Source organism: Grus americana, chromosome 28, assembly GCF_028858705.1.
Source record: "Grus americana isolate bGruAme1 chromosome 28, bGruAme1.mat, whole genome shotgun sequence".
In the NCBI taxonomy this organism is placed as follows: domain Eukaryota; kingdom Metazoa; phylum Chordata; class Aves; order Gruiformes; family Gruidae; genus Grus; species Grus americana.
This window is the reverse complement of record NC_072879.1, coordinates 3,489,645-3,508,785: the sequence shown is the minus strand read 5'-3', so window position 1 is coordinate 3,508,785 and position 19,141 is coordinate 3,489,645. Positions and strand designations below refer to the sequence as shown.

Below are 19,141 nucleotides of genomic sequence, written 5' to 3'. Positions count from 1 at the left end.
TCCTCCTCCGCACAGCCCCTGCCTGGCTCATCCAGGGAGAAGGGGGTGGCTCAGGACAGCCACCGAGCCGGTGACAAAGGAGATAAACCCTGGCCCTTGGGTTCCCTATCCTGATCAGAGTCCCAAAGGGGATCCTGGGGCCGGTCTACACCTCTGGACAGATGGACAGACAAAGCTAGGACTTACAGAAATCGCGTACGTGGCTTCCTTTCCATTTTTACTGAGCAGAATGAAAAATTATCCTTCTGAGGCAAGTAGAAAATTCAGGAATTATTAGTCAAAGGCACATATTCTAAAAAAATCTCTTTACATATATACATCTTAATTAATTATAAATACACATAGAAAAACAAAGGCAAACAACAAGCGGATTAAAAAGTGCTAACAAAAAGGTGTAAGGGAAGAAAAAAGGGACTCATTTAAAAATACATACAATCAGTAGGACAACTGCATAATAATTTAGTTAAAAGATACTGTTACATATTATTAACCCTGACAAAAACACAGGATCGGGGCAGGGAAGGGCTTCCTCGAAGGTGCTCTCTGTCTCTCCAGAGATCAGGGAGGGAGAATTGCATATATTTTAAAATCAAGGTCAAAGCCACCAGGTACAGCTCCGGGTGACAGCAGAGCAGTGGCTGGCAGAGGGTGCCTTGCGGGAGAACTCCTCCTCGCTATTCCTGAGTTTAAGCCTCTCTGAAATGGGTTTTCCCGGCATCCTTTTCTCTCCTCGCTGAGAATTCAGCGAGCACCGGGCAAACGAACCAGGACACGGGCAAAGCTAGGGCCTCTCCACGAGTGGTGTGGACTGGGACGTATTTTAAATAGAGGAGGGGCTGGGGGAGAGCCTTGCTCCGTTCAGGACAAGGAACAGGCTGTCGTGGCACCCCAGGAGAGCAGCGATCCCCGGGGCAAGAGGCGAGCGTGGCTGCCGCGAGCAAAGCTGCAGGAAAAGCACAAACGTCTCAGGGCAGCAGCGGGGCCCCGGGGCGGGGGGTCCCCATCTTTGGTGCTAACTTTGAGGTAAGGAGGTTTCCTTGAATGCAGTAAAATGCAGCCCCGAGCGGCCCCGGCTGCAGGGCTGACTCTGGGCGGGCGGGCGGGCGGCAGATGCCAGCTGGGCAGGGGGGGTTTAAGGACAAGCCCCCCCTCCAAAACAAAGGGCAGGGACCAGAGCAACCTCAGAACTAAGCCCACTCGTGCACTCTGCAGGGCAGGTCCACGGCCTTAATGCGCTGGGGAAGGCAGCTCCTATCTCAGCAGGAGCACGAACACTGCGGACGCTGACCCAAAGCGCCTCCCAACAGCAAACAGGGCACTTGGCCCGGCCCTGAGCCCGGGGAGGGGGGGACACGAGGGGGGTCCACGCTCCCTGCCTGGAGGAGAGGACTCCACCAGGTGCCTTGAGACTGACCTGTCAGGGCATGGGGGACCCCAGCAGAGGTGTCTCCTGGCTGGGCCCCCCTTCCCCAGGTCCTCCCCGAGGAAGGGCCAAGGCCAGCCAAGGAAGGTCTGAGTACTGCCTCTGAAAAATCCTGGTGCTGCTTCTAGGAAATACCTCGATGACTCAAGGCAGAGAAAAACACAGCGGAGGGGAGGCTCGCAGAGGAGCTGCCAGGCCTGGAACATTCCTGCCAGCAGGCAGCTTCCTGCCAGACTCCTTAGATTAAAGAGAGAAAACAAAAGACGGTTTCCCCGGGACCTGCCGAGGTGAGATACTGCAGGAACAGGGATGGTGGCAGAGGTGGCTGGAGGCTGCCTGGGGAGACAGCAGCTCGCCTAGCTGCTCCTGGCTGAGGGCAGCAGGTTGTCTGGGGCAGTGCTGTGCAAAGCAGACCTTTGCTCTTTGGTATCGGAGGCTGAATTTGCAGCGTGAGCAGCGATACTGCAGGTGCTCACCAGGGCACTCTTCCCTTCCGGGGCACAGGAGCAGCTCTCGCCAGGGTCAGCAGTGGGCAGGGCTGGGGTGCCCAGGTCCAGGCACCCAGGCCAACGTCCATGGCCCAGCCAAGGACAAGCCGTACAGAGCAGGACCGGTGAGACAGCCCAGTGACAGGACACCAGTGATAGCAGGAAGTCAGACAAAGCATGGCCAGTCACAGCGACCCGGCGAGGCTAAAGTGCAGGACAGGCTGATGGGACATGTGGCCCTTCTGCTCTGGGGAATCCCCCCCGTGGTCCCAGTGGGGCCGAGCTCTGCCAAACTCACAAGCTCTGCCACCATACCAACAAACAAGGCATGGGTGCAGCCAGCTCCTGCCCTTTCCCACAGAGCTCAGGCAGCCTCAGAGGTGTTGGTGTCCCTTCCCGGGAAGGGCAGAGCAGGCACAGTCAGTTTTGCTCCTCTCAGCTACACTCGCTCAGCCCTGCCCAGAGGGACACATGAGCTCCACAGCTCCCGACTCCTCTGGGACAGCATTCCCTTCCCTTCGCCCCTGTCTTCCGAGCCAGCCCTCCAGATCAGCCTCAAGGCCTACAGCACGGCTGGGGCAGCCGTTGCAGATACAGTCCTGTCTTGGGGACATGGGGCTCTCACCCATCAGTAAGGGACCAGCACTCTGGTCGCCAGGTCCTTTTGGAGACCAGACGTGTCCCTGCCCTGCTCGGGGGGCAGCGGCCGCAGAGCTCTGGGCCGGAGGGCTGGGAAAGGCACGGCCCAGCTCGGAAACTCAGTAGTCTGCAGGGGGACGGGCACAGAGGAGGGAGCATCTCTCCTCAGTCCTACACGGGCACTGACCTTTGAGCAGGACTCGAACACAGCAGAGACCATGAGTCCAGATCAGCTGAACTTGGCAGCACTCGACTCCCCCCAAGCGCATGTTATATACAAATCTATACATGCCTGACTGTATATTATATATAAATAAACTTTGCTTTAAGGAACTATAGGGTTTCTTTTCTTCCCTCAAAACCAGAAAAGGGTCAGTCCAAACCAGCAGAAAAGCCGGGGCTCCCCAGCTCTCACCTCTGCACCGAAGGACATGGATCCAGAGCGGCCGAGCATCGCCAGGTGTGCCCAGCTGGCTTTCAGAAGTCTGGGAAAGAGCCGCTGAACTGGATCACGCTCTGACGCTCCGGGGGGAGCATGTTCTCCTGGGGGGTCCCATTAAGCCTCCTCAGCATGTCCTCCAGGATCTCTCTAAAGTTGATATTCCCATCCTGTTGGACAAAATCTTCCTGCTGCTGCTGCATTGCCTGCAAGGGGCCCAGGTGAGGCAGAGGCAGGGGGTCATGCAGCGAGGAGCTCAAAGGCACGTTCCCCTCTAGGACAGGGGCCGGGCTCTTGAAGGCAGAAAGGTGGCTGAAGCAAACGGGTAATCCGTGCTGCTGGTGTGGCTGCAGAACGGGTTCTGAGGGGAAGCACAACGCACCAGGCTCTGGGTTCATCGTGTTGAGAATGCTGTTGCTGGGAGGGCTGTAGGTCAAGTCCAGGATCTCGTCTGGGTGCTGGGAGTGCCTGGACAGGGAGATCCTGGGCCCCGTCTGCGTCTGGTCCAGAGGCTGCGGCAGGATGTGCGGCAGGGAGAACTGCAGGCTCTGCTCCTGGGCCTGGAGGAGCTGGTTCTGCTTTCGCTTCACGTTCTCATGCATCTGCTTCAGCTCCACGTTCTCATGCATCTGCTTCAGCTCCTCCCGCACCTTATGGACACAGCTCTCGGGGATCTTTATCCCTAGGGGAGGAACGTGCATCAGTACCCACAACACTTTGGGCAGGGACGGGGCACTGTGGGGACAGAGGGATGGGCAGCAGCACTGGGGGCCGTTTGTCAAGCGCACTCCCAGCCTGCTTTGCCTCTCGGCCCGGCTGCAGAGCAGGGGGACAGGGCTGCACCCAGAGCGAAGGCAGCTCAGGCCTGGCGCTCACCCTCTGCCCATGCCTGAACACACGCCAGGGTAGCCCCCGCTCCCGTCCTTCCCATGGAGTCACCTCAACAGTGGGTGCTTCCAGGCCAGGACACGGCCCTGTTTGGGAAGGGAATTTTGGCACTGGGCAGCTGGAGTCCTTCTTTCCTTCTCCTAAAATGCCCTGCTCCCCTTCCCAGCATTTCACCCACCGACTTGTTTCTTCTTCTCCTTGGTCTTGAGGCGGACGATCTGCAGGTAGCTGGTGTTGGTGATGTCTGCCATGATGCTGGCAATCTTGCTCCAGACCCGCAGCAGGGCCCCACACAGCATGTAGTAGTGACGCAGGCGCATGCCCTGGAAGCACTCCTTCCCCTGCTGGGTCAGCTTGCAGCTCCTGTTCCTGCAGTCCAAACAGGAGAAACCCACCCGAATCAGCACAGGCCCCCCCAGCAGAGCAGGTTCCCCCACCTGCAGCCCCTTGGCGGGACCCTTCCTCACGGCCACAGCCAGGGACCCTCTCCCCAGCACCTGCTCTGCCCTAGGGAGGGCAGGACAGGTTGGGGCTGCAGATGCCTTACCAGGTGGCGTGGTTACAATTCTCCAAGGAGAAGCGGTAACTGTTCTCCCAGTGCTCCTTGGCCTCCACAGGCAGCACCTGCAGAAGAAACAGACAGCGGTAGAGATCTTCCACTGCCCGGCATGCAGCAGAGACTTGAAACCCAGGGCTGGGAGCCAGGACACCTGGACGCTACCACCAGCTCTGCCCAACCCACAATGGGGCCATGAGGAGTTGCAAAGGGGTTACAGTAAATGTCCTCCAAAGCCTGCCCAGAGAAAGAGGCTTTTCCCTCTCCCTGCACTGGAGGGCTGCAGCTTCCACCTACCCGCCGGTACTTCTTCTGCAGACTGTCCAGGCTCTCGGGCTGGCTTTGCTTCCCAATATTTGGCTTGTAGAGGATGAAGTTCTTCCCGCGGCTCTGCTCTGCCAGCAGACAGGTATGTTTGGAGCCTCGCGTCTGTTGGGGTAGAGCTGATGTTACAGTCACAGCTTCTCCCCCCAAGCCCATATTTCTCTAACCTAACCCCCTTTCTTCCAGGGTGGAGGTTCTTGGAGGCATCTCCCAGCCCCCAGCCAGAGGTCAGACACAGACCTCTTACAGCCACAGCGGACCTTCTCCTGCTGGAGTCCCCCTCTGAGCTGGGGTGCCACCTTGGCAGAGCCCAGGAACCTACCTTGTAGGAGAGGTAGAACCCATCGAAGGATCCTGTCAGTTCGAGTGACTTCTCATAAGCTTCCTCCCACTTCAAGCCTCTGTCAACACTGATCTAAACAGGGACAAACAGAGGGATTCCGTAACTTCGGGGGGCAGGACAAGTGCATCAGTGTCTGTCTCACAAATCACACCCTCACACAAACTTCTGCAGCCCAGACACAGGCACTGCCGGAGCGCCCTCCGGGTACGGCAGCCCCAAGCCCCGCAGCAGGGCAAGGCTCCTCCTCTGTGTAACTCCCAGCATTGGTAACCTGCTCACAGCCAAGGCAGATGTGACACAAACGTGACACAAAGCCACAGGGCAGGGACCCAGCGGCTCACAGCCCCAGACTGGGAAGCTCTGGAGAAGACTTGACTGCAGAGAAAGCTGTGCAGGCTGCCTACCTTATAAAACACGACCTGCCCATCCTGCGGGTGCCCAGGGGTCAGGAAGACCTCCTTGCTCTCCTCATAGATCTCATCCACTCCTGGCGCTAAATCTATAGCAGGAGGAAAGACCAAAACACATGCTAGTTGTAAGATCCACCTTCCCATAACACCTCCCCTCCCTGCAGGAGTCTCGGGATCTGTGCTGTGTGGGGACACCATGGTGCCCAAGATGGCCGTGGCAACGGCACAGGCTGGAACAGTTGTCAGTCAGCCCAGGGAGGAACAGGGAACCTCTGGGGTGCAGGAAGGAGAGATCTGGCCACCCCTCTTTCTCGTACCTAGGATGCCCATGTCGTATTTGCCCTCCTTCTTGTCCTTTTCAATCAGATAATCAAAGGTGTCAGAAAAATACTGGAAGAGCATGTTCTGCTTGTCCACCTCCAGACCCAGGATGCGGTTCAGGAACTTGGTGATGGAGCAGTCTGCAAGAGCATGGCAGGTCAGGGAACACGGCGCAGCTGGGCATGGAACCCACCAGCACGCTCCCAAGAGAGCCACCCAATGTCCCTTCCCAACGGCAGCGCAGCACTAATGCACAAGAGAGCAGCCCAAGGGTTCTTTCTTTCATTTCTCCCCTACATTGGGCAGGGAAAGCTTGACACGTACCTTTCTCCACTGAGACAGTGCCATACTTCATCTGATTGCAGCATATCCCCACAGAGATGAGACCTTGCTTCATTTCTGGAATGGCAGAAGACGGCTTGTACATTTTGGGGTTAAGCCTCCCCTCAGCAGTCCCACAGGGCTGCTTCCCCTCCAGCGGTGCCTGGTATTTTGCAGCTAAGTCTCTCCCAGACTCTTTTCCCCGCAAGCCTGGCAGGGTGACGTGTATCTGGGTGGCCAACCGCCCCACTCACTAGTGGGCTGCTAAGCCGGTGGTACCGTTCCCTCCCTCCGACCTTCTGCTCAGTTCTTCAGGCATCCCAAACCCGAGACCAACCCGGCCAGCGAGACACAGCAGAAACCCCAGAGCTGGTAACGTTCTTACCATGGAAAAAGGCAGCCTCCCCTCGGTCGTAGCTCTTGGGCACAGGAACTCTGTTCTCCGTCTGGTTGAGGATTGTGGACAGGACTCTGTCTAGTGCTTTAGCCCCGTACTGTGAAAGGAGACAGGAGTCACGCACGGGACGAACCCACGCTGGCAGCCAGGACTGAGCGTGTCACAACACTTCTGCTGGCGCTGGGGAGAAAGCCATCACCCCCAGGAAGGCCACTGACCTGGTGGCCGTGCCGAGGAGGAAGCCATGTGTCAGGGGCCGCCTCTGTCCCAGGGGATCAGAGTGCAGCAACCCGCACGTCTGCACCCCGGTGCCAGCTCCCGGCAGGGCAGAGGCCCCAGCGCCCTTCCTGGCTCCCCCGTGGAGCACAAGCCTCTTGCCGGCATGGTGCTCAGATGCACGACGCCAATTTTAACTCAGTTCTGTACACTGTACAGGAGGAATGCAGGCGGGGAGTGGGGTGCTAGGCCAGATCCTGCCTGCAGATGCCAGCAACGATCTTCCTGGCTCCCACGGAAGGCAATTGCTAACTGCCTAACCATTTCCACCCCTCCTCGGCTGAGCTACCCTGAGAGCAGCCGCAAGTTACCTTATTCTCAAAGTTGTACTTGCTGAGGTCTCGGGATTCAGTGGCCCGGCGGTCTCCATGAGTTAAGGCACCCTAGGAAGGCAGACCAAGCAAAAAGTTCTTACTTTTAGCTGTTGCAAAACACCAGAGAAGGATGGCCGCAGTCATGTCTTGGAAGAGGCCAGGATAAGAACGTGTTGTGGGGAGGCAGTGTTCCTCTGGAATACGGAGACTTTACCAAAGTATTTGGGGATTTATCAGAAATGAAAAAAAAAAAATGAAACAGAGGCAAATTAATTATTCCATTAATTATTTCATCAGCTTTCTGGAAACAGATGAATTTATGCTCCTGTAACAGTGGGGGAATTCCAGCATGTGGAATTGGGTTCCGCTTCCCCGAAATTCCTCCTGATGCCTTGGTTACGTATTCTTCTTCACTTCCTTTCCCAAATCCCAGGATGCTGAAAGCATCCAAAGCTCCACAACTGCAATGCCTTCAGTCAGGGGTGATGCAATCCCCCATACCAGTTACACCGCCACGCCAGTGGGAACCCCGGAATGGAAGCTCTTCAGACAGAACCGAACTGACACATTAATCTCTTTGCCGCAGGGCACTTACTAGGCTCTCCAGCCGTTTTGCCACGATGGATGCAAACCTCCTCTCCCCTGCCAGCTCAGAGATAAGGAAGACATACTCCGGAGCAGAAACCTGGTTTGATCGGTGCGTTCGACCTACAGGGACGTGAGAAGTGAAAGGAGAGGTTGAACAGCCTGTCTGGTACTGGAAGGGAAGCTGAGCAAGAGGTGAGAGAGCCAAAACAACTTTCTATGTCATGGCTGGTTTTCAAAGGAGATCTCTGTTTGGGGGGAAAGGACAGAGGCACAGTCACAGCATACGTCACTCTGACGCTGCAGAGACCTTGGCAGAGCTGAGTTTATAGCCCTGACCCTCCTCAGTTTGAGCTAGGATGCGCATTATTGCTTTTGTGCTCATGTGTATTGAGGAACTGTTCCTCCCCATCCTCCAGAGCCTCCCCAAGGTGGAACAGAGATCCCCAGGCACCCCCGGCATGTTTCAGGAGGACGCACTCTGCTCACGGGTACAGGAGAGTTCCCCTTCCCACTCTGTAATCACTCCTGCAGTCAACACAAACCTTCCCCACAAGATAAATCAGTCACCACTGCTTTGTGTCTGCATTTCCATCCTGGCAAAACCCAGGAGCACTGTGCTCTGTAAGCTGCTCTATCTCAGAAAGCCAAATAGCCCTGCCCCAGTGGCAGCAGAAGCCTGGCTCGGGCGGCCACGTGCGCCTTTCCTTCCCAGGGCTGCCCCAGGCGTCACGGTCTGAACCACACTCAGGGGAAGGAGGCAGTGACCAGGAACACTCAGTCCTCACCAAACTGCTGTATAGCCCGGTCTGCACTCCAGGGCAATTCCAGTGTCATGTGGACCCGGCGCTTCTGGTTTTTCACCCGTCTGTCTGCTTGGAGAGAGATACCGGAGCTGGAGGCCTCAGAGATTATTGCTACAAGCTAAGGGAGAGAGACAACAAGTGAGAAAGGGGAGTGAGGTGCCTGGACATCTGCAAAACTGCTTCAAGAAACAGCCCGAAGCACAACTTCCCAGCCCATGAAGGGCCATGGGCTCCTTGTCACCTTCCAGCAGGTTGGACGGACACAGAAAGCGGCAGAGCTGTGTCGGCCTCAGGTTGACAAGGCACAAGCATGCAAAGGCACGCTCCCTTTCCTTCCCCTCCCAGTGTACTTGCTCCTGTGCAGATGTCTGGAGGTTTCCTTAGCTCGAACTGACTTACCTTTTCCCCTTTCATAAACCGCTCCTTCTCCTTCAGGTTGACGTGGTCTATAGAGAGGCCTTGCTCTGCACGGGACTCGAACATGACGCAGCCGTCTGGTCTGCAAACCACCCGGCCCTTCCGCCCCGTCATCTGCACATGAGAGAGGCTGTTAGCAGAGGGGAGAGAACTGCATGGCGCAGCAAGTCAGCTTAGAAAGTCAATTTTCAACAGCTTTTTCAAACTGCGAGGAAGGAGAGGAAACCCTCTTCCAGCAGAACCTCCCTTTGCTAGCCCCTTGTCCTGTCTCCCAGTGCCACCGACATATAGTCCTGATCGTGAGGAGTACCTCAGCCACATGCTCCGGGCCCCCAAAGTGATTGATCAGTTCATCCAAGGTATTGAGAGGTAGCTCTTTGCCCAGTGCTTTTACTTTTGCTAGGAGATCCTGCTTCATCTTTTCCACATGTTCTAGTTCTCGCAGGCCATGCATCTCTCTCTGGGAAGGCAGCATGTGAAAATTACCTGGAATGTAAAATGCAAAGGTTTAGAGTTACCTGGTAATTGCCCATCAGCGAGGGGAAAAAGAGTTGTCCCAAAGGGCTTCTGGGGGCACTGTCTGACGAGCAGGCAAAGACAGCGTGACTTGCAATAAATGCTGCTGAGGTTGAGTGAATTCCCTCTGTGCTTCCTTGTCTTGGTAGGGAAAGAAGGAAGGAGCTAACCCCATGCTGCTGCTCTGCTTACTTCTGTCCTCAGCTGTGAAGCCGTTGTAGGTGTGCTCAACGAAGATGACGTCGTCTGTCTCAAACACGGACTCCGGAGAGGAGTTGAAGTCACTGTCGAGCCCCATGTCGGAGTCAGTGCTGCTGTCGTCGCTGATCTTGATCACGGCCGCAGGGTCATACATCATCTTCGGAGCCTTGGCACAGCGGCCCCTTGGCTTCCCTGCAAGGGAGAGCGAGCGGCGTCAAGGGAGACTCCCCAGCCCCGTGCATCAATGCAGAACAGCAAGTGCCAGCTCAGAAAGAGGAGGAAAAAAAATCACAAAATAGCTGAGATTTCCCCAAATGAAAGGCTGATTTTGGAAAGACAGAGCCTCTTTGCAGGGTGGGGGCAGTTAGGAAGGGAGGGAGAGAGAAAGGGAAAGGAAGAGAGAGAAAGGAAGAACAAGGCAATCTTTATCAGGGCTGCAGCTAGTTGCACGCGTCAGGACGAACACACAGCCAGCTCTAAGCAGTGTTAGCTCCTCAGGGGAAGGAGTCCGCAGGTGTGACTGCCTCCAGAGGAATGTGCAGGACACGGGAAGGTGCCAGTGGTTCGGGATGTTGTTTACTTCCAAGTAAAGCAAGACATGCCCCTGCTACATGAGGGGGTTCACAAACCAGCTTGCAGAGGCTGCTCCTGCAGCCAGGATAATCTCCGGAACCTGCGAGTGCTGCTGTCCCCTTTTCCCACCTCCCACTGGAGGAGAAATCCCAAAACTCTTCTTACCTGCAGCTGCAGCCAATAATTTGGCAGGGAAGTGATTTATTTTTTTTTCCCCCCATGCTAGAAGCAGCAGTGGAGAACCCCCCCTTGCTGCAGGAGGGCTTCAGACATGCAGCCAGGACTCTTGTGCGATCTACCCACCAGCCTAGGCAAGGAAACGGCCGAGGGAGAGGGGCACAGCTACTGGGCAAGTGGCAGGGGCAGGACCTACGTCGTGACAGGGAAGTGGGTTAGAGAGAGGAAAGGGTGAGTGACCCAGAGCTGCCATCCTCCAGATGAGAAAGAGTGATGGGAGATGTGCAGGAGGGCAAACTGAAACCAGGGCAGAGTAGCAAAAAGCGTGAAGTAGGGAAAAGGGAAAAAGGAAAAGAAAAAGCTGAGTGGGCTGGGGTGAAGCAGCAAGGCAGGAGGTCAGATGCTGGGCAGTGGAGTGTGCTCTTACGTTTTCTTTTAATGCCAGTTCCTTTTTCTCTCTTTCTTTTGGTTGAAGGAAAGTGCTTCTGAATTAGTGATAGAAAGACGCCTCTGAAAGTAAGATGCAAAATTTATTCTAGCTACCAGGAATAGGAACATCTGCCGGTTATCATGTAGCAATGTGTATTTGAGACAGCACTACATTTCATGAAAGAGGGGTAAATCCTGCACCACAACTACGAGCGCGTGATCAGCCAGCCACTGCTATGGCGTGGCTCTGCAGAACAGTGGCAACTCACGCCAAGCGTGTTTCACCAAAGCGTTCTGCTGGGAGACACAGAAGTCAGCCGTGGGAGCGTGGGCTGCGCCAGCAGATCCTCAGCCGTGAAACGGGCGTGCTGAGGGATGCAAAGCGCCGTGATGCCAGGAAAAACGCTCTCTGCCGTGGCCTCCCTGCTGGCAGAGGGAATGGGGCCGTTCCAGGGAGACGCTGCAACAGACCACATGGCATGCCAACGTCGCAAGACCTTTATATAGCAACTAAGAGAGAGTTTTAAATGGGAAACACTATACTGGGAAGCTGTTACATCACTACTGAAAAATCCAGCAAGTCCCAGTGTCCCAGCCCCTCTCCATGCTCTGACAGCAGAGACCACTGTCCGGCTGTCCAAAAGATGTGCTCCACCAAGTCCTCCATTAACTGGACATGGGCCCGCCTGCCCACGGAACAGAGAAAAGTGACAACACACAGATACGTAGTGCTTTCAGGTGAATGGAAACAATCAGAAGAGGCAGAAATTAAAAAAATGTTTCTGTGGGCTGTTCTGCAAACAAAAGAGCAAATGCTTAAATGCTGATCGTGGTGGGTGGGGATGAACCCCCAGAGCAATGAGAAGGCAGTGCTGAATGAGCTCTGGTTGAAAAAAAAAAAACCAAACCAACAAAACAAACGTTGAAAGCAACAGTGAGAGGTATGGACATGACAACTCGCCCGTGTGAGAAAAAGGGAGTCTTGGGATGCAGGGAGGGAGCTCTAGGGCCCTTGGTGTGAGGGGCTGAAGGAGGCAGGCAGCACCCCTCCCTGAAGGGGCAGAGCCCTGTGCTGGCTGTCAAGTGATTGCAGTTACAGGCACCAGAAAAAGCCCTTTTGTCCTTTTGTCCCATGTGCTGGGGCGACCTGGGCTCAAAATGCAAAAGCTTGCTCTCAGGCCTGAAGCCTCCCTGCCATGAGACCTTGCTCATTTTCCCAACACTTGCATTCCTCGTCTTCCCTGCGAACAAAGGGTTGGGCTGGTATTCGCTTACTGAACAATCCGTTTATTTTTAACCCCATTTCTCAGCATCTTTTAAACAACTGCTTCTTCCCAGCATACTCCTCTCAAGAAATCCCCTGCAGTGCTACAAAACCAGGACACGGCAGTTGGAGGCTCAGCAGATGCCAGGAGACACTCAGTTATCTGGCCAGTGCTGCTGAGCAAAGAGCTCTTGCCTCTCCAACTGGGGACAGAGTCGAGCAGCATGCGAGATCACTAACAGACCCTTCTCCTTCGCCAGCTGAGCAAGGCTCATAGGGACCACGTAGTCCTCTAGGCTCAATTCCTCTGAATTCTGCGATGCAGAAGCCAACCCAAGAGACCAAATCAATCCAAGCGGTTGTTGGACTTGCCTCGTGCACTGTCACCAAACTGGTATTTGTTTTTCAGGAATGGACTGGAGACAGCAGTGCCACAGACCAACACAACCCCTCCACCAGTAAGGGAGGAAAGTTTTGCCCGAACTGGACACATACTATCTCTGGCATCTCTCATTGCTTTCACCCGCATTAAAAGTCACTTCAAAAGAAAACAGTAACAGCCCTGCCACCAGCAGAACAGAGGAATCGCAACTCAACCCAATGTCTCTCCCAGGTTTTCATCACCCGTCGTGCAGGAACAGCCACGTTCACGGGACGGGCTGGTATTTTGAAAGCTGCAGATACGAGGGGGAGAATAACCCTCATTCTCTGCTGAAAGGGTAGCACGAGTCCTGCTGCTGGCTTCGCTTCAGGCACAACCAACTCTCCTTTTAGCTCAGAACGAAGGCAACACGACCAGGACACTGGTCCTGCCTCATATGCATGCTGAAAGCCAACACTGGCAAATCTAAACTCCTTGGACCACTCCTTCCTCTCGTTGCTCCAGCAATGCCGCTTCACATTATCATCCCAGCCTCTGTCATTACATGAGCTTCTCTTGCTCATTTCTTCATTGTCAACAGCCCCATTCTCCAGGGTCAGACCCACACAGACAACACTTGAGCTCATGTTTCTGGCCCTCCTACACCTGCCAATTCTTTTACATGTGTAGACAGTTGGATCAAGGCTGCTCGTGCAAGTTTGGACCACAGAAAACATCAAAATCCAGGACCTAGCTCATGAAGTCCTGCTGAAGCAGCAGTGCCTCAAGGACCCAGCTAAGCGTCCTCTCTATTTACAGCTAGTATGGGCCAGGCGATAGGAAACTGCGCTTCAAGAACTGCGAATGACAAATGGCCCCAGGGCAGGGCTTTCCCTAGCACGCCTCCAGCTCCCCTGCATCCTCCAGCAGAAGAAAAACAGGGATTTTTAACTCACTCTGCAGCAGAGACAAAACAATTTAGGTGCCCATCGTTCTCATCCAGGACTTCTCTGGTGCGAGCCTCCCCGGTGGACTGCAGGCCGATGACGATACACTGCAGGGAAACACAAGGGTTAATCTGGAGAGAAATTCAGCCTTAAAGAGGTTTGAAATTGCTTTCAACTCAAGCCAAACAATAATTAACTCTTTGGTTGCAGACCACAAACAAAAAATCACTTGCAACATAAGACTGATGGCCGCTGCCAGTGCGGCGAGGCTCGGGTACCGTACCTTATCCTTCGCCAGCTCTTCCTTGGCAAGCTCAACAAGTCGTCGGACTTTAGCAGCAATGCAGAGATACTTGAAGAAGCGCTGGTGAGCTGACCAGAACTGACCCCACAAGGATTTCCGAGACTCCAAGCCGATCCAGTCAGCTGCCTGCTGGAACACCATCAAGGCCTCTGCCCACTGCAGACAATACCGAGAAAGGCTGAGTTAATATCTTGGTTTTCATTTTCATTACTGTTGTGCAGGAGGTTATTAGAACTGTCTGGGGCTTGATAATCTGATTCAACATCAGTATTTATGAGGCTGTGTTAGGCTGAATGAACACTCTGGTCATTCTCTCCCTTCTGCATTAGCATGACGTTGCAAGCTCTGGTTTGCAAATATGGAACTTTTAAATAGCAGCAAAAAAGTCTCAGATGATTTTTTTTTTTTTTTTTTACGTAAGTTGAGCATGCGTACCCCTTTTCTTTCTTAGGAACAAACTAAATTTGTGGTCATCACCACGTTTAGGGTCCTCAAACCCTCCCACATAATGAGTGGCCATGCTCAAGGCACGATTAAACACCATGTCTCCCTGCTGCAGCGGGACCAGCTCACCAGTTTCGCTGCCTTGTCGTAGACAATCTTGTACTGCTGATCCAGGGGGATCTCCTCGATTCTGAAGGTGACTCCAGTGAAACTCAGCTGCCTGGCAATGTACATTCCACTGACCTTCATGTCCATCGCCACGATCTCCATTGCACCAACGCCCCTGGGAGAGGAAGAGAGCTGTGAAACCCCTTCCCTGCAGCATCGGGGACGTGCCTCTACGAAACCACCACCTCTCCTGGCTCAAGCTGCCCTCAGACACCATCCTCAGGCATTGCACCGATTTCCCATACAAAGGCTGCCACAAAACGTAAGCCACATGAAAAGGGACACTGGACCTGACTTACCTCTTTTCAATTGCGTGCAGGAACTCATCAAACGCTCTGAAAGGGGTGCCCTCCCCCCAGATCCCCAGGCGGCTCATGTAAATCATGTTTTTTGGCTCAGAGGCACCTGTTTGAAAAGAATTCACTATCAGCAAAACCATGGCAGTTGTGGATAGTTTTGACTCCAGTAAAGTGAACTTTTAGGAGGACAGTCATTTGCCTTAGGAGACCCACGGACCTTTCCAAACATTGCCCTCCATACACTAACCGGGGAAGAGTCCTCATACAGCTGAAGAGCTGGCCAGAAACAAGTTCAGCTGGAGAGAAATTAGTCTGACTTGCCAAAAAGTCACGAGTAACAGCAGTGATAGGGCTCAGGGCAGATCTCAGCACTCTAGGCTCTAGCACCGCAGTACCATTTGCCTCTTCTTGCACGAACACGTACTCTCAGTGTTGTGTTCACATCTCAAGGGCATCCTGCAGACCACAGAGGTGACTGGCAACTGTTCGCGCAATGCCGAAAGCAGCTTACCTGTGGCACTGGCATAAACAACCCTTGCTTGAGGCAGTTTGTTCTGAAGGTCCAGCACTGCTTTGCCCATTTTAGTAGAGCTGGCGTTTTTGGCTTTGTGGCATTCATCAAACACAATCTGGAGGGGAACGTCAGTTAAGGACAAAGGAGCTATTTTCATCCCGAGGATGGGAGCAGACAGAAAATACAACCCAGCCTCCTCCAACCAACTGAACAACCAGTCCCAATAGCAACAGGACTGACTTGTTCCCTGCACTGCATGAAATCTGTTGGTTTTGCCTAGTCCTCTTCTCCTCAGAGCCCAAAGTCATTTCCCCCTCCCTCTCCCTTCTCTTCTAAGGTGTGCCTTGTCTTGTATTGCTGAGGGAGAAGAATGCTCAAAAGGTTAATCCCAGCTGCGTTTCTCCCCTCCTCCCATTAACTCTGGCAGCCTGCAGAGAAGAGAGAGGAGCGTGGGGGGACGCACGTGCTTACAGCATTTAAATATCCACCGAAGGCACCAGGCTGCTCGACACAGCTGCTCCTGGTGACTTCAGATGGCCCCAAGCTCTTCCTTGGTACAGTGCAATCACAAGCATGCAATCCTTCTCTCTCTCCAGTTGTTTGTGGTTTTTTTTTTTTTTTAAAAGGATACAACTCCATCAAAATTTTCCCTGCACCAGTCCAAAATTTGTTTTAAGCGTGTCCTGTGCTGCCCGCCTGCCTGGCTTTCACCAATCAGTGCAGAATAAGTGGCAAAGAGGACTCCTTCTGAGGTAGTTGTGTCACCGTATTTAATCTGCAGAAAGGAAGAACAAAGACCACGTGCTCACGATGCTTGTCCCCAGTATGTCACGCCCATTCTTTGCCCACAACCAACACCGCCAATTGTGCTGTGACCGTGCAGGACACATGCTCCTGCCTGCAAGAACAAAACCCAAGCTGAGAGTGGAACAGACAAAAGACTTGGTAGCTGACGTCTCTAGCCCTTCTATTTGGCACTGCGATGTGGTGATGACAGGGACTTTAAATGCCTGGACGAGTTCCCCTAGCCAATGTGTCAGCACATCTGGATGCATGCAGTGAAATGTGGAGACCACGCTAGGACTTCAGTCTTCTGGCCAACTGAAGTCACTTCAGTTGTTTAAGCAACAGTTTAGAACATGTAATTGTTTTGAGCCCTCCCATCTGTTTTAATTACTTCTAGAAAACAATTTTCTTTTTGACCAGGTGAGAATGTTGCTATCTTACCATCCTGGGTCCCACCTGTAATGAAATAAAAGGCAGGGGAAAAAACCCATGCTCCCTCTGAAGAAAGTTCCATTTAAAGCCTGTTTGGTCTGAAAACAAAGATCCCTTTCAGTCTCTTAATAGAGTACACTCAGAGGTGTCGAACACACGTGGTTTCCATTGACTTCGTAACAGCTGGTTGTTCGACACCATTAAAACCAGAGGAGAGCGTTCCAGCGGACCGGCCAGCGGCGTGGCAAACACAAGCTGACAAGGCTGGCGCACTGGACAAGAAACTAAAGCACAGTGAACAGCCACTACACAACTGCTGGTGGTATTTTGAGAAATACTTTATCCTCATCACTGAATAACTGGAAGAAAGTCTGAAAATTCTCCGATTTGCTCAGAAATGGGAAATGCCCATATGCTCAGGCACGGCACCATGCGCCTGCAACCCCCTGCCAGGCACCGATCTGTGCATTTATACGTGCTCCCTTCCTTGCGTGCTCTGAAAAGAGGTGCCATGAAACCAGTGCTGGGAAACGTTAGCCCAGAAGAGCGGAGCACGGCCACCTCTAACAGGAGCTGTTGCCTCTGCAGGGCTCTTCAGGAGTGGCGAGAAAGGTTCAAGGCCGGCTGTACTTTGCACTTGCCTGAAGACACTTCTCACTCCCTGCAGGAAACAGCTCTTTGCTCACAGCGCAGCTCTGCGGCGTATAAAAATAGCAAGAGTCCAAAGTGGGAAGAGCACACCAAGAGAAGGGAACAGCGAGCAGCTTGCTGTCTGCTACTGTCTGTGCCACCAGCCACGCGGAGGCAGAAGCCACTGCTGCTGTACATGCTAAGGTGGATCCATCTAACTGCAACTGTAGGCTGAATTTCCAGGACACCATTACAACTTCTCTCCCCACCTTATTCAGAGCATGCACAGGAATGTGGGAGGCTTCAATGTCCTTCAGGTCCCTCTCAGCATCATACTTGAGATCATTGGAGACGCTGAACCTGCAAAGCAAGACGTGGGTCTGGTTATCTCCTAAGGAGACAGTCAGGGCACGCACAGCACAGTGATTAATAGCTCTGACTAAAGCACAGTAGGTGTGCAAAACTGTCACATTTCCAGCTGCCCACACACCTCAAGGCAAGATCCTACAGCAGACTCCAGTCTGCCACTTACACAAGCCGTGAGTATTCTGCAGTAAAACCCCACACTCCAGGGGCTTGAGCCTGCAGCCGGAAAGTCTCCATGAACACCCCTCCGCCAACTTCAGAGCAAGCGGGGATAGGCTCGACATTGCGCTCCAAGTAGCACATAATCTGCTATTTCATAATGACTCATTCTCCATCTCCGCTGCAGGGGAAATATTCCCATTTCACAGGCAGAAAGAGGTGGAAACGACTTACCCAAGGCCACTGCATGAGTCAACTATAAAGCCAACATCAGCACTAAGGAATTCCTTACTCCCAGATCCAAACTAACTCCAAGGTCTTACGGGAATAGAGAAGGAAAAAAAAAAAAAACCAAACCCAACAACTTACCACAGAGCTTTTTTCCTCCCTTTAAGATAATTTTCAAAGATGATGCCCGCAACTGTCCTGCCCTTTCCAACTCCAGCACCGTCCCCAATGAGGAACCCAGCTCGCTGCCCATTGGGTAATAAAACTTCATGTTGCTGCAAAATCAAGAACAGAGCTGGAAATTAAACTTGGTTTGCCTTTGCTAACAGCTTTCATGTGAGCTTACAAAAGCACCACTTAACCCTTTCACGTATCCCATCGATCCAAGTGCATTTCCTGCGCAGATGAACAATGGCAGGAGTGGTCAAGCGTCATGGCCAAGCTCACAAGAGGCGGTTCATGGAATAGCCCCCCGGGACCCAGAAATAAAAAGCACTCCTCTCTGCAACAAAAGTCAAGGGGTTTGCCTCTTTGGGAAACAGACCCCACAGAAGTCCCCCGCTTCAAATAATCCTTTCAAAAGGCATTTCAAATGCCATACGCCAAAGCTTCCAAAGTTTTGTCACCTCTACTACAGGTGCCATTAAAACACAGTTGAACATACAAACAGCAGCTTCCTTTAGCATAAGACATGCAGGCTGGGTGAGGCAGAGCCACATACCTGGCAGGCATAAATGATTGCTTCCAACTGTAGTGCAGAGAGGGACCCTTTGTCGGCAACGGAGCTTGGCAGAGAGAGGCTGTAGGTGATGTCGGGTGGGGGGACGCTGGACAGAGTGCTCGTTTCAACCACGAGGTCAGGGTGGTGCTTCCCAATCTTGGCTAATGACAGCACAGAAAACAGGTAACTACTGAAATTTCAGATTGCCAAAACTGAGTCATGCCTCCCCCAAAAGCAAGCAACAGAAAAGTGTTCTGTTAAATTAGCGTAGCACCACCAAAGGATCAGTACACTGGCAAAGTTATTCTAGAAAATCACAAGCTTGGGATGTGCCACAGCAAACACCATAAACTGCTTGTGGGAAAATAAGGGAGCAGTTATTTGGGTTGATCCACAATACAGTTAACAGAACTTCCCACAATCACGCGATGGCAAGACACTCACACTTTGAAGGTATATATTCTGCGTAGGTCTCCGTTTGTCCCAACTCTTCTGTTTCTTCCTCCTCACCTTCATCCTCCTCCTCTGCAGGAGTTTGAGACTGGAAAGAAACACAGCATTGACCAAATGTTGACGTTCTCATTGAACTAAGGACATACGCAGTGCTATGCTGTGCCAGAAGCTACCGTTTGAACCATCCCAGCACGAATTCACCAACCCTGCTACCATTCATCT

At 53.1% G+C, this 19,141-nt stretch overlaps 1 protein-coding gene across 8 annotated transcripts in view; it reads right to left on the bottom strand.

The window, feature by feature from the left end:
• Positions 1–191: 191 nt before the first annotated feature.
• Positions 192–19,141, bottom strand: part of SBNO2 (strawberry notch homolog 2) — a 63,611-nt gene continuing 44,661 nt past the window's right edge. For 7 of the 8 annotated variants that reach the window (XM_054805339.1, XM_054805338.1, XM_054805341.1 and 4 more), the window contains 26 exons: positions 18,911–19,007; positions 18,467–18,627; positions 17,887–18,020; positions 17,262–17,352; positions 15,776–15,919; positions 15,142–15,259; positions 14,631–14,736; positions 14,293–14,446; positions 13,699–13,875; positions 13,425–13,522; positions 10,842–10,924; positions 9,656–9,856; positions 9,258–9,433; positions 8,930–9,061; positions 8,513–8,648; positions 7,735–7,847; positions 7,137–7,208; positions 6,538–6,646; positions 6,156–6,230; positions 5,828–5,971; positions 5,505–5,599; positions 5,080–5,172; positions 4,731–4,862; positions 4,425–4,501; positions 4,056–4,246; positions 192–3,671 (listed from right to left, as the gene is read on the bottom strand). In XM_054805339.1, coding sequence (XP_054661314.1) covers positions 3,028–3,671; positions 4,056–4,246; positions 4,425–4,501; positions 4,731–4,862; positions 5,080–5,172; positions 5,505–5,599; positions 5,828–5,971; positions 6,156–6,230; positions 6,538–6,646; positions 7,137–7,208; positions 7,735–7,847; positions 8,513–8,648; positions 8,930–9,061; positions 9,258–9,433; positions 9,656–9,856; positions 10,842–10,924; positions 13,425–13,522; positions 13,699–13,875; positions 14,293–14,446; positions 14,631–14,736; positions 15,142–15,259; positions 15,776–15,919; positions 17,262–17,352; positions 17,887–18,020; positions 18,467–18,627; positions 18,911–19,007 — 3,753 coding nt within the window. In that variant the 3' untranslated portion in view covers positions 192–3,027. The remainder of the gene's footprint in view (positions 3,672–4,055; positions 4,247–4,424; positions 4,502–4,730; positions 4,863–5,079; positions 5,173–5,504; positions 5,600–5,827; positions 5,972–6,155; positions 6,231–6,537; positions 6,647–7,136; positions 7,209–7,734; positions 7,848–8,512; positions 8,649–8,929; positions 9,062–9,257; positions 9,434–9,655; positions 9,857–10,841; positions 10,925–13,424; positions 13,523–13,698; positions 13,876–14,292; positions 14,447–14,630; positions 14,737–15,141; positions 15,260–15,775; positions 15,920–17,261; positions 17,353–17,886; positions 18,021–18,466; positions 18,628–18,910; positions 19,008–19,141) is intronic. The other variant, XM_054805344.1, reaches the window with a different exon arrangement.